The sequence below is a fragment of the Neolamprologus multifasciatus genome, chromosome 15 (genome assembly GCF_963576455.1).
Source record: "Neolamprologus multifasciatus chromosome 15, fNeoMul1.2, whole genome shotgun sequence".
In the NCBI taxonomy this organism is placed as follows: domain Eukaryota; kingdom Metazoa; phylum Chordata; class Actinopteri; order Cichliformes; family Cichlidae; genus Neolamprologus; species Neolamprologus multifasciatus.
In genome coordinates this window covers 12,420,909-12,434,845 of record NC_140453.1, presented here as the reverse complement: position 1 = coordinate 12,434,845, position 13,937 = coordinate 12,420,909, and the positions used below count along the sequence as shown (strand labels likewise).

The window sequence follows — 13,937 nt, the reverse complement described above, 5'->3', positions numbered from 1 at the left end:
AGCTGCAAAATGGCCGGTAAAATATGCATAGACTTCCTGTAAAACTTGAAAAGCGTTCATTGTTCGTATAATATTTGGACAGCGCTCTCAACTAAGAGAAAATGACTGCAACTCTTTCTTTTATGTTCATTTCATCAAATTGGCTTTTGAGGGAGGTAGCCCTGCTCAGAAATGCACACACTGTAAAAAGAGAATCACCACTATAGTTTGCCTGGCATAGTTCAAATCGAGTGTGTAGAGGATTGGGTGAGAATGTGTGTATCGATCGGCTCTTTATGAAGACAAAGCGGGTGCTGCTTTAGAGGAAGCGTGGTAGCAGGGGGAGACCTCCCACTGTGTGTAAGAGGATGAAGAAGCGCCGGTGTCAGGAGCCTGCTGGCACAGACACTGTAATTGATGCAGTGCCCTTACTGCTTCAATACACACACACACACACACACACACACACACACACACACACACACACACACACACTTCTCTCCTCAAACACTCGTTTCATATCATAAAACCCATCCAAAGTACTAATTAACAAGCTGCAGCAAACCCATGCATCCTCGTGCATTTTTTTTACTTCTCCATCACTATATCTCATTTCTCTTTGTCTTCTTCACATACATCCAGAACAGCCTTAACACACACAAACACCCGCACACCAAACATAGATGTTTACAATAGATCATCTGGTGCAGTCTTTGCAGTAATCCGTGTCTGGGATCGATGCTCTGTCTCTGCGTATGCACTGAAGACATGCTGCCACCACATGTGTCCTTCCAGCACTGCATATAACACGTGAGTGCTTGCTCATCTCCTGCAGTGAGAGCTACAGGGCTGTTTAGTGAGCAGGGATGATTATGCGTCGACACAAAGACCAGTAGTCAATAGCTGTGTCAAGGGCCATTAGTTGGATTTGGACTTTATTTGATACTGTCAAAGTGTGAGTCATACAGTAATGATGGACTACCTCAGTTGTAAATGTGCTGTGAATCCATTGTACATATCGTGATCATGTAGAATGTAACATATAATTTAATTTGTCCCCTTCAGCTGAAGTGTGTCTGTAGTTTTCTTTGACAAGATTTCTTTTGAAATGACTGGCTTGTACAAACATGTAAACAAGGCAAAATGCAAAATAGAAAAGGGTTGGTTCTCATTAATAAGCACCCCCCCCCCCTCCTCCTCTTTTCTCCTCCCTCCATCATTTTTAATTTCACTCGCATTTCATAAATGTTCAAGGTCATATCCTCCCCAAAGTCCCTGATGGTTTCTGATGCACACAGTCAGGGTTTGTTTCCCCAAAGGTAAAGGTAAATTTTTTAATTCCATATTTGTAACTGGGAATAATGAATGCATTTAGTATAGCACAGAAATTGACATATGCTTCTTAATTAATTTGAACAAAATTTCGAGCTATGCAGAATTAAACATGCTCCTTCTGTTCTGTGGTTTCGCTGCATTTCTTGCACTGACAGCAGAGACTGCTAAACTGCTTAAAGGGTCATTTTTGTAAAGTCCTTCCCCTTCTAGTAGGTAATGTAACTGCTAAACATGGTTTAGCAGTTACATTGCTAAACCTACTAAACCTACTATGGATCTGCCAACTCTATGGTTGGCAGATCCATAGTAGATGCAGTGCAGTAGATAAAAGAGCCCAGGCACTGATGCAAAATCACCAGTTACAGCAGGTGCACAAGGAACTTGACTGGGATAATTGGGTTGACGTGCTATAAGACAGCTACAGCAGAAAGGGCATGATGTCTTTAAGACCTGATATACATTGTTCACAAGACTGTACTGCCTTATGCTATATGGAAGCCGTAGAATTATTAAATTATATGAGCCTATGCAGGTTTAAAGCCTTACACTGATAACAGAACAGACAGATTGTGAGCACCAAATTCTGATCATTCTCTTAAGTGAAGTCAATGATTATTTTAGATTCTGGAGGAACAAAATCTTGCAACTTTAATTCAACATGTAAACAACCACTGCTGCTGCTAAGATGGAAAACTGATATCAGGTGTGAGATGAAGAGGCGATAATGTGTTTTTCAGCACTAAATCTAAAGTGCTGTAACTGCAATTACTGCAGATTTCTTATTTTAGCTCTTGGTAAACACAGAGAACTATATGAAATTGAAATGTAGTCAGTGTCGCTCATTAAAGCCATAAAGCGTGAGCGCCATTACTCGAGTGACGAGCGAGCCTGGAGCATCACATTAAGCGGGAAGCATGGACGTGTGCAGACAGAAGCGGCTCTTGTTATATTATATTACCAACAGCCGTAGCTGGAGATCGGGGATTGCTGAAGTGAGAGGCTACTTTCTACACAAGCAATAACAGACTGATGATGAAAGCTAGATGGCATCCCATAGAGTGTGTGTGTGTGTGTGTGTGTGTGTGTGTGTGTGTGTGTGTGTGTGTGTGTGTGTGTGTGTGTGTGTGTGGCATGTTATGGTTGCCCTGGAAACCCTGCAGTTACTTGTGCCTGTTAAGGGCCTGTTATAATTGGGTCCTCCTTTCATATTATTCACTGTGGTTTCTCCCCAACATGACCTCCCAGTCCTCTCCACATCGCACCATGCAGGTGTCAGCCTACCCAATGAGTTCAAAGCTTTTCAAATGCACTGCAAGGCTTGTCTGGGTGACTGGGACAGCACTGGAGGTGAAGGACAAGGGAATCAGTGATCTTGTGTTGAATGCCAGCCTCAAAGTCAGTGAAGTTATGATATAAATCTATTTTATCCAAGAGGATGATTGCGGAGGATGATTTACTCTTTTCTTTCATTCAGTAGTGTGTAAACTGCCTTGGCTGAAGGTCAGTTAGTAACAAGCAATGGTGATAACACAGTAGCAGGACCCATGGTGAGCTCTATTCATGCTTTCTCTTCCTCCCAGAGTCTCCAGTCTGAGCTCCAGCACGGTCACAGCTTCCTGAAATCACTTAGGGAGCGAGCAGAACAGGCGGCAGGCTTCCTGAATGAATCTGCAGCTGAAAGTTTAGGAGGAGAAGTAGAGGCGCGTCTTTCCCAGCTGGAGGAGTTAGCCGGAGGCCTCAGGCAGGAGCGCAGCTTCCTTGAGCGGGCATTACTGCTAGCTAAGGAGTTCCAGGACCGGTACAAGGCTCAGGCTCAGTGGCTGGTGGAAACCAAGGCTTTGCTTCGTACGCCAGTGGAGCCCAAGGCTGAGCTGTATCAACGCAGAGCACAGCTGACTAAGTATAAGGTATAGTATAAAAAAAGTGAGGGGGACATCTGGATTAATTTTACACTAAGTGATTTTTTTCTCTTTGGCGAATTCAGCAAGACTAATATTAGCATAATGAACCACATGAGTGAAAATTAAAAATTGAAAATTAACTTTAAAAGTAGATTTGCTTTAAATGACTGCTGACCATTTTCCAGAGTCATAATGACAAATGCTTATGGGCCGCTTTAACAGCTGTTGGCATTAATAAGTAGACCCTATTAATAGTAAACTAGATTTAAAAAAAGCTTAACATCTAACGCCACATAGCATACTCTATGGTGCGGAAGATACTGAAGATAAAGCTTGTCTGTTTGTGTGTTTTAGGCTCTGTTGCAGATGGTTCAGTCCCATGATGGAGCCATCAAGTCAGTGCTGGAAAAGGGCGACGCTCTACTTTCCTCTGTCCACTACCCCTCCATTCGAGATAAAATTAGCAAACTACAAAAGGACTACACTGGACTTTGTAATACTGCATTGGTGAGAAGCTGTACACAGATGACAGTAGTTCTTTTTGAAAAAGAGGACAAACTAATGTAGTTTCCATGCAGGCAGTGCAGGAACTTTGGAATCAGCTTCACATAAATTAAGTGCATGTGGATGTTTCTAAAAAAGTTGTGTAAAACTAGCTTCTGATAAAAAACAAAACAAAACACTGTTGCTTCTCAGTGTCAAAGAAGCTTTGTTGTCTGTTGTCTGTTGCATATGCATTGTCATCAGTATAGTTTGTCTGTGAACTGTGTGGTCCAGGCTCATGTGGAGAATTTGGAAGGCCAGGTGAAGGAACAGGAGGTTTACCACAACGAACTCCAGGAAGTGGAGCGCTGGTTGCTGCAGATGTCCAGCAGGATGGTGACCCCTGATCCCAGTATTAGCGGCAGCCTGGAGGCAGCCACTCAACAGCTGGCCAGACACAAGGTACCCAAATAAAATATTTCACTTTTGCTGTTTTTGGCCATATTGGTTGTATTTAATGACAAATTGCCTTAATTGGGGGACAAAAATTATCCCCTGTGGCCTGTACTACTACTTGATGTTTGTTTTATTTGATGTGGGCGATCATGGCTCAAGAGTTGGGAGTTCGCTTTGTAATCGGAAGGTTGCCGGTTTGAGCCCCGGCTTGGACAGTCTCGGTCGTTGTGTCCTTGGGCAAGACACTTCACCTGTTGCCTACTGGTGGTGGTCATAGGGCCCGGTGGCGCCAGTGTCCGGCAGCCTCGCCTCTGTCAGTGCGCCCCAGGGTGGCTGTGGCTACAATGTAGCTTGCCATCACCAGTGTGTGAATGGGTGGATGACTGGATATGTAAAGCGCTTTGGGGTCCTTAGGGATTAGTAAAGCACTATATAAATACAGGCCATTTACCTATAGGTAAATGCATATAGGATGCCAGTAATAAATTTTACTTATGCATCTTTTACACATGGAGATATTATATTATATTATATTATATTATATTATATTATATTATATTATATTATATTATATTATATTATATTATATTATATTATATTAAAATTCCCCTTTTATCCCAGCGGGCAGTCTTTATCCTTGAAGCTTGGGTCCTCTGCCAGAAGCCTGGGAATTTGAGGTTCCTAGGTCTGCGCTCTTCTGGACAGAGATCTCAGACGTTGTTCCTGGGATCTGCTCAAGCCACTTGCCTAGCTTGGAAATCACTGCACCTAGTGCTCCAATTACCACTGGGACCACTGTTGCCTTACCCCCTCCACATCTGGTCCCTTCTGGGGATCCTTGGGGTTCCTTGCCGGATCAGGAACGTCCGGCCATCCCAGTGTCTCCCATCGATATACTGCTCAGACCTAATTTTGCTGGGCATAAGTGATTGGCATGGTGTTTGGGTTTGGCAATAATAGTGAATTTTATGACAATTCATTTGGAAAAATATCAGACTTTTGCTTTGGACATGAAACTATAAGTAATATATTAATAATGAAATGTTTTCTTTTAGTAGGTTCATCTAAATGTTTAACAGATGCTGGATTTAGTCATCATTTAATCCAGACAGTTTAATAGTTTTTTGTGGTCACTCTGCTCAAATCACAAATGTACAAGCTCATCTGCTATTATATCTCCACTGGAGATTCTCTCATAAAATCCTACGCGGTTACTTTATCCTCCACAGGCCATCATGGAGGAAATTGCAGGGTTTGAGGATCGCTTGGCAGGCCTGAAAGAGCGAGGAGACCACCTGATGGAAGGCTGCAGTGACCGTGTGCAGAGCAGGCTGAGACAGCAGGTCCAGGCACACCAGCAAGGCACCAGAGACAGCTACTCTGCCATCTGCAGCACAGCGCAGAGAGTGAGTGAGGAGGAGGAGGAGATGGAGGGAGGGAGGGAACGTGGAGGAGAAGGGAGGGAGTTGTGGGAAGCTGAGAAAGACAGATTGTCTGTCTGTGGAGCAGTGAAATGGTTAATACACATTCATGAAGTAATTCTTGGATGTCCTTTGGACGAGACGTGCATGCACAGAAACGCATGGTTTAGATATCAGTTCCGTTAATATTCCAACAGATTAGATAGCAACTTAATCCTAAATCATTCTGACACTTGAACCCATCTCTTAAGACAGCCCTTTACTGCCAGCGTAGAGGGCACAACCAATTAGGGCTGCCAAAGTGGAGCTCAACAGCAGCCGTATGCGGACAGACCCCACCAGCCAAAATCACTAACTCAATCTCGCCATATTAATCTCCGTGTATCCCCTGTCAGCTCCACTTTTTTATGCTTGAGCCAAAAATGATCACACACCACCATTCAGCGAATCTGGCGAGCCCCCATAATCCAGCCACACTCTGTCATTTTGGCATCGTCTGTTCTGTCATCATAGCTCACCTCCCAAGACACTACCTCCACCACCACTCACACATCCAATCTGGCATTGTGTGATCCAGCCACACTTTACCACTACACTGCTGGCTTCCCTACAACTGCGCCTCAAGTGTTACGATGGCTGCCAACTGTGTCCCAGCGCAGCACAGCTCTAATATCCTGCCTGCCACTTGCCATCATGCCAGCCTTCTAGCCTTTGCCAAATACATTGGGCATTTTGCCAGTAGTTGCCCCCCGTTATTCCTCTCTTTTGGGTTCTCATATTAACACTGTCAATCAGACCTTGCTGTTCTGCTCTCCCCTGGAAGGCATGGACGCCTCCACATTCAACACCTGTTAAATATAACAATGAAAAACTGCCTAATCATTTGGGTTTTAATCTGTCATTGTGTTTGGCCATAGGTTTTGACTTTAAAGCATTGTAGCACTGTGTCGTCTACCAACAGTTCATTGTTTTCACTCCGTGTTCTTGCATGTGTTTATTCTGCTACTGTTGGTAAAACAGAAAACATTTAAATGGTTTGCCATGCAGAGGTGCGTCAATAAGAGCACTTATATTTAGCTTCTTCTGTATTACAGGTGTATCAGAGTCTGGATCATGAGTTACAGAGACATGTGAGTCTGCAGGATACACTGCAGCAGTGCCAGACGTGGTTGAACTCTGTGTCAGAAGAGCCAGAGCCTCCTACACATCCTTCTTTCAGCCTCGAGGAGGCTTTACAGCAGGTTAGTAACCATACATACATAAAGTAAGTATACATAAAATATATCTATGCTAATTTTGTAGTGAGAGAGGATGTAGTGAGGATATAGTATGCCCAACCAGTAAAGTCAATAAAATTAATAGAGAGCTATATACGAACAGGTGAAGCAGGAGCGGGCTCTGCAGGAGCAGGCTGGCACTTACCTCCAGCTTGTGTGCTCCACGTGTGACCTGTGTGAGCCGAGAGTGAGGGAGACCGCGGCAGCTATCCAACAGGTCAAACTGCAGGTCAGTACACTTTAAGAAGCTTTTAAGCAAAAGAGTACAAGTTTCACCATGCATGTTTATAGTTCATATACCCATCGTGAAATGACTGCACTTTATTTTTGTGTCTAGATTGAGGAGCGTATGCTGCTTTGTGAAGAGGTAGCCGACAGCTGGAGAGACATCGAGGAGCAGAAGGCAGATCTGGAGACCCAGCTAATAGAGACAGAGCAGCAGCTTCAGAACCTCACCAGGAGACCTGCAGAGCTGGAGCCTAAGATTGCACAGAACCAGCTGGACAAGGCCCAGGTTTGATTTTACTATTTTACATTTTTTTTTTACATTTTTTTACACTTACATTTTTCAAAGAGTTTTCTTTTAGCTAAAAGCATACAATTTGAGTTGCTGCTCAGAATAATCCCAGAAACCAACTCTTATCTTTCTTCCAGGAGTTCCTGCAGCAGATTAAGGAGAAACAATCTGAGGTAACACGTCTGCATGAAGCCATCGGCAGGTTGATGGACGGACAGGTCTCTCCTGCCCTGGAGGAGATAAGGAGACTGAAGAAAAGCTGGATGGACCTGGGCCAGCGGGCTGAAGAGCTGGAAGCCCTGCGGGGGGAGGACATGCAGCGAAGTGGAGAGTACCAGGAGAGTGTTGTCGCTGTAGAGGAACTTTTCCATCAAGTATCCAGGGAATGGGACTACCTTGCTAGGTATCAGACTTTTTTGTTTTTATCAAGGCTGTAATGTCATTCTCTGCATGGCATCCACTTATGTATGTACAGAAATAGCTATATATATATGAATACACAACATAATTGTATTAGTCTTTCTACCTCAATAAAGACAAAAGTTTACATTTTTATTACTATATCCCTGATGTCCCTTAACTCATGTACATATGTTATTAGGGCTGACACAGAGAGTACAAGTGAGCATCTAGAGGCACTCAGGAAGCTCGCCAGTGACCTAGAGGAGCAAAGAGAAACTCTGGAAGACTTGAGGGACCAGAGACAAGCTATCCTGCCTCGACTTAGCCTGCTAGACAAGGAGCTGGTCAAACAACAGGTGAGGACATTATTTTTTTCTATAACTGTATGTAATATGTCCAGCAATATGCTAATATGATCACACGGTCGAAGTAATATTGACACATTTTCTGGAAATATTGTATTTCATCAGGTGGGTCATCTGGAGCAGCGCTGGGCACAGCTGGAATCTCTGATTCAGCAGAAGATCCAGGACTCTGCACAGATGCTAGAGGATCTTGCCCGAGTGGAAAATCAGCTGAGAGATGCCAGAGAGTGGGTGGAGGAGCAGCGGCCTGCTCTCACCTCTGCCCTGAAAACCAGCCCACCCCCCGATCTGGCCCAGAGTTTCCTGTTCGACCACCTGAGCGTATGTGTAGAGCTGGAGGCCCGTCAGCAGCTGCTTGGTCAGGCAGTGAAGGAAGCTCAAGCTGTGGCTTCCAGGCTGGGACTGAGTGAAAAGAGACGCCTGCAGGAGCTCGTTGAACAAGCCCAGACTGAAGTGGAGGCTCTCGGGGCTCGGGTTGCCCAAAGGAGGAAGTACCTTAGTAAGGTAACAGCTGGACTTATGATTTAGATTGAAAATAACATTTTAATTATGCCTTAAAGGGGCTAATTTTATCCTGAGCTATTAGTCTGGTGAAAGAAAAAAAACCAGGTAGTCCAAGAAATAAATTCTGCTTAGTCCATTTGTCCATTTGTAAATAAATTGTGATGTTTCTGTCTTCCTCTCAGGCCTTCACAGAGAGGACACAGTTCCTTCAAGGCCTGGGGAGAGCATTGTCTTGGATACAGCAACAGGAGAGGAAGGCCTTGATAGATGACCACATAGCACTTCTTCCTGAGGACCTGGCAAAGCAGGTTGCTGGATGTCGAGGTGTTCAGAGCAGCTTACGAGCTTATCAGAGGGAGCTGGCATCTCTCTGGGTACAAGGCCGCGATCTGGAGAGAGATGCCACTGACAAAGAGAGAGCAGAAACGCTGGCAAGACTTGAGGAGCTACAGTCTGCTTTTGAAACTGCTCTCCAGAAGACTACCCAGCGTCTTGCAGCCTTAGAGAAAGCCTTGACCTCCAGGAAGTACTTCCAGGTTGACCTAGACAAGACTTGTCAGTGGCTGAGACAAGCAGATGACATAACATTTCCGGAAATCAATTTAAGCACTGCTGATGATAGCTCGGATTTGCAGTCACAGCTTTCCAATTATCAAAATGTCCTAGAACAAGCTTCCGAGTATGAGAACCTCCTTCTTATTGTCCAAAGAATAGGTCAGGAGATCCTCCCTACTCTGAATGAGATCGACCATTGCTACCTGGATGAGCGGCTCAATGCTCTGCCACAGCAGTACAATGCCATCCTAGCTCTAGCCAAAGAGAAGAAAGACAGGGTCCAACAGATTACCATAGAACGGAAAGAGTTCTGCACTTTCTTTGATATTACTCGTAATGCACTGGAGGAGCTTCAGGAGCAGTTTGACAATCTGGAGAAGCAGACTATCAGTATTGAAGAGGAGGAAGTTGTTAGTTTAGTTAATGAATACAGAAATATAAATGAAAGTTTAGTCCATATTAGCCCTGCTGTTAGAGAACTGCACGGGAAAAATGAGGGTTTCCTCAGTAAAGGTCAGCACTACAGAGCTGAGGAGACACAGCAGCTTGTGAGTCTCCACAACACACTGAAAAGGAGAATTGATCAGAAGATCAAACACTTACATGATTGCTTGGAAATACTATCTAAACACAAAGTAGTTTTTTCCAAGTTAGACTCAGAGTTACAGTCTGCTAAAGAGGAGCTGGTGAAATTGAAATCAGACAAAGAAGTAAGTGCCATAGATAAAATCTCAAGTCTTTATTTACTGCTGGAAAATCTGGATGGAGTGAACTCTCAGGCTGAAGAATGCAACCAACAGATGGAAAACCTTTGTCTTACGACTGATGCTGCTGCCTTTCAGGAAACTAGTCTGCAGCTCCAGTCGCTGCAGTCTTTACGATGTGACGCTAAGCGTTTCGTTGAAGAAAGCGAAACGACAGTCGCAAAAAATGAAGACTTCACAAGAGCAGTTGAGAAAGTGTTCGAGTGGTTGAGGACGGTTAAAGACAAAATGAATGATCCTTTGACCTTTTCAGAGGTCAAAATTGAGAGGATACACGAGGAAGTGCGGAAACTGAAAATCAAGGAGGAAGAAGTGAAAAGTAGACTGAGGGTTGTTGATGTCTTGGGTGCACGAGAAAAGCAAAAGTACAAAAGCAGGAAAGCAACCGTTCCTTCCCATGTAGAAGAGAAACTGCAGGAGCTGGGAAGGCTGGGAGTGGAAGTCCAACAACGAATTTGTGCAAAACAAGTATGTAATTATGTTTGTTGATTGCTTTAATTCACCTTATAGCTATTTCCTGATAGTATTGTGACGTTGCATTAAATGTAATTGATATACATCTGGAAATGACTGCCTCAGTCATTGTCCATAGTATTCCTGAGCCATCATTCATGGTTTTAAATTCTAAATGTTACTTTCAGTCTCATGTCCTCCCTCACTGTTAATATTAATCAACTTGGGGAGGTTAAAACATTTGAAATATATCCTTAGCATCTTCTTAGCATACTTAGCTATAAAAAGACTACTGGTAAGTTTAAAAACAGGACATTTTTACACATTAACAGCAAAGATGTGGTTTAATGTTTAAACAGTGCACTTCTCTATCAACTCATTTACATAGATAAAATCTTGTAGGAGGCCGGAAAAACAAGAAGTTAATTAAATCACCTTTTGCATATTCTAGCTGGCTGTGGATCAAGCGCTTTCCTTGGTCCAGAGGCACCACTTATCTCTGCAGTCCATGCAGAAATGGCTAGACTCCGCTGCGGCTTTGCTTCAGAGGGCCACCACAGGGGTGGAGCTCGAAAACCAAGCAGACTGTGCACAGGATCTGGAAGAAATTTTAGCTAAGGAAAAAAACTTCAAAGCTGGTTTACAGGAGTTCGGGACTTTGGATCCCTTGCTGGTGAATTTTCTGGAGGCAGGAGTGATGAGTGGGCTCAGAGAAAAAGTAAACACAATGCAGCTAAGAAGCAACGAAGTCAAACAGCAAGTGGATACTTACAGAGAAGTGTTGGAGAGGTGTGTGCTATATCAAGTATACATATACAGTTTGTATTTATTCCATATACCTAAAATGATGTTGTGCATAGTTTCTTTATTATGTAACCCATCATTGATGTTCAATCTGAATGTTTCTTAGATGTGCAGCTCTGTGGAGCTCCTTCCAACGTGAGAAAGAGACCGTGGTTGAGCAAATGAATGATTCAGAGGGCAGGATGGCCATGTTCACTACAGCTAAAGCTGTAAGCGCCCACCAAGCAGAAGACAAGTGTCAAAGATACAAGGTGGGTCACTGTGTCAGAGAAAAAGAGATTCTGTATTAGAAATTACAGAAATTATCTAGCCTTTCCCAGGGGTTATAACTTTTAGTTTTGCATGATATGTTTGAGGAGAACATATATATTAAACAGCTTTGTGTCGTATCTCTTATAACCTTTTGGTTCTAGTCGCTGGTGGCGCATGTTGACCTGCTGGAAATGCCTCTGAATGCTTTGAAAGAAAGAGCAGCAGAGCTGGAGCAATTAATCTCTGAATCCAGCAAAGCTATCACCAGTTACGTTGTATCGTCGCTATGGCAACGGTGGACCCGTCTCCGCAGTGTGGCCCGAGCCCAGGAGAGGGCACTGGAGGACACTGCTAGAGAGTGGAGGAACTTCAATGAGAAAGTAAGAGACAGTTTACCAGTGGGTTTTTGTGCATGTTATTGGTGTGGTGGTCCTCACGTATTGGCCTGCTTTCTGGGGAATAAAGAGCAGGTCCCCACATTGTAAGTCGCTGAAGTAAACCTTTAGGGAAAAGGTTTACTTTAAGGTCCCAAATCATGAAAATGTGTTTTTATTAGCTTGAAGATGTAAAAAGTATAAATTTCCTTGGCACCGTAATTCTTCTAGCACTCTCCACAACTAGACCGCCTTCTAGTTTTATAAACCACTGAAAACTGGATGATCAATCATCATAGACATATAGCTAAAAAATGCAACACATCCTACTCTCTGACTGCTCGGTTTCTTTTAGGTGAACGTGAAAGTCCTAGTTAAGCACGCAACTCAGACTCTTTTTAAGTGTGGCTGTATCAGAACCTTGTGCACAGTCGATTTATTAGCTTTAGTGGATGATAGTTTGTACTTTGCCAGGTTAGTGAAGCAGACAGGAGTAGCAAGGAAACTAACTGGATCATATAAAAATATAATTTTCAGAGTAGGCTGTATTTATTTTATTACTTCTTTGCTTTACTTGATATGTGACGGCCTTTGCTAAGAGAAGACTTGTTTTATTCTGCTGTCAAAGCCACCAGACTCCATTGATAAAAACACTCGTTTTACTTTGCCGAACACAGAAGAGGCTGATCTGCCTCAGCTTGATCAGTTAGGTTATTTCTGTTATTGTGTGGCTTTTATGTTGAATCACCAGAGTCCCACTCTGACGGTCCGGAAACTTGCAGAGAATATGGGACATTTTAGGTTTGGATAAAGATTCAGGTAAGACAAGCATTAGCTATGGCTAAAGCAAAAGTCAGACCCGAGTACGTCACAAGTCTTCAGTCTGTCCCTGTCCCTGTGTGGTCTCTATAATCAACCCTTCACTGGCGTCCAGTTAAGTTCCTGTTTATTTTAAGAATGCTGTGGTCCACCCACTTTTTCACTTTTTGTTTTGATGTTTTAGTGTTTTGTTTTATTTATAAAGGTGCTTTGTAAAAAAAAAATATGACTTTACTTACTAACCTTACTTCTGCAAAAATGCGTCTGCAAATTCGGGTCAAACACAGTAACCGCTGAACACCAGTCGGTGTGCAGTGACGTAACTCCAGGCTTTAGGCCAGTTGTTTCCTTCTGCCAAAACACTGTGTCATGGAGTGTTTTCCCGCCTTTTGACCTAATTTGTGTTTGAACACTCTCCGTTTCCCATAAATACCCACAAGACACTCTTCCTAAAAAAGGAAATGAAGTCATATTGTAAGTAACTGTCACTTCCTCATATGTGGCACATTCCTGCTGTCCACTGTTTTTCTGTGGCCCCTTTGTTCAACTGGGCATGATGTCATCCTCTTTGTCCACTGATTCCTTTGACTATCACAAAGTCTTGTCGCACATAAAGTAGACTGGCAGCAATCACAAGTGACAACAGACAAAAATGTTAGTAATTATGTCTCCCAGCCCCTTTATTAAACCCACAAGTTCTACATGAAGCTGAATGAGGAGAATAATTCTGTAAATAAACATCTGTCCCTCAGATGGAGAAGGTACGATCGGTGTCCAAAGACCTCCACGGTCGTGTCCCAGACAGCACGGTTGAGAAAGCAGCCACCAGGGCGGCGCTTCAGAGTCTCCTGGAGTACCACGACTCCTTCAGTCTGGAAGTGGAGAGGGAGCAGTCCATACTGGCTCTGCTGGGGCAACAAAGTTGCAGTCTCAGGGGAGAGGATGACAAGGTGGAAGTGATGGAGAAAAGCACTGAGAACGGACACAAGGAGACGCTGTGCTCACAGGAGATCCAGAGCATGCAGGAGCAGTATGACAGGTGAGATGACTGCTGCTGGGGCTGCTGACAACCACTTTATAATCATAATAATTATTGCTATAATTGTTCAACTTAGGTAGGTGGATATTTAAGTTGTTTTACAGCCTCCTAGTACAAGGATAATGGGGCTACTTTTCAGTTTATCTTCATTTTTAAAAAGAGTTTCTGCTTTTTACCACTTAAATTTGTTTATAGTAAATGTAATAAATATCCCATTCAGACCGAAATGTGTTTGTT

General features: G+C 43.4%; 1 protein-coding gene across 7 annotated transcripts in view; it reads left to right on the top strand.

Moving 5' to 3' along the window:
- syne1a (spectrin repeat containing, nuclear envelope 1a) overlaps positions 1–13,937 on the top strand; it is a 156,154-nt gene that overhangs the window by 84,109 nt on the left and 58,108 nt on the right. For all 7 annotated transcript variants that reach the window (XM_085131862.1, XM_085131864.1, XM_085131863.1 and 4 more), the window contains 15 exons: positions 2,895–3,221; positions 3,570–3,722; positions 3,993–4,160; positions 5,384–5,560; positions 6,670–6,816; positions 6,956–7,081; positions 7,190–7,366; positions 7,507–7,772; positions 7,971–8,127; positions 8,242–8,640; positions 8,823–10,427; positions 10,864–11,201; positions 11,323–11,467; positions 11,630–11,848; positions 13,414–13,700. In XM_085131862.1, coding sequence (XP_084987988.1) covers positions 2,895–3,221; positions 3,570–3,722; positions 3,993–4,160; positions 5,384–5,560; positions 6,670–6,816; positions 6,956–7,081; positions 7,190–7,366; positions 7,507–7,772; positions 7,971–8,127; positions 8,242–8,640; positions 8,823–10,427; positions 10,864–11,201; positions 11,323–11,467; positions 11,630–11,848; positions 13,414–13,700 — 4,691 coding nt within the window. The remainder of the gene's footprint in view (positions 1–2,894; positions 3,222–3,569; positions 3,723–3,992; positions 4,161–5,383; positions 5,561–6,669; positions 6,817–6,955; positions 7,082–7,189; positions 7,367–7,506; positions 7,773–7,970; positions 8,128–8,241; positions 8,641–8,822; positions 10,428–10,863; positions 11,202–11,322; positions 11,468–11,629; positions 11,849–13,413; positions 13,701–13,937) is intronic.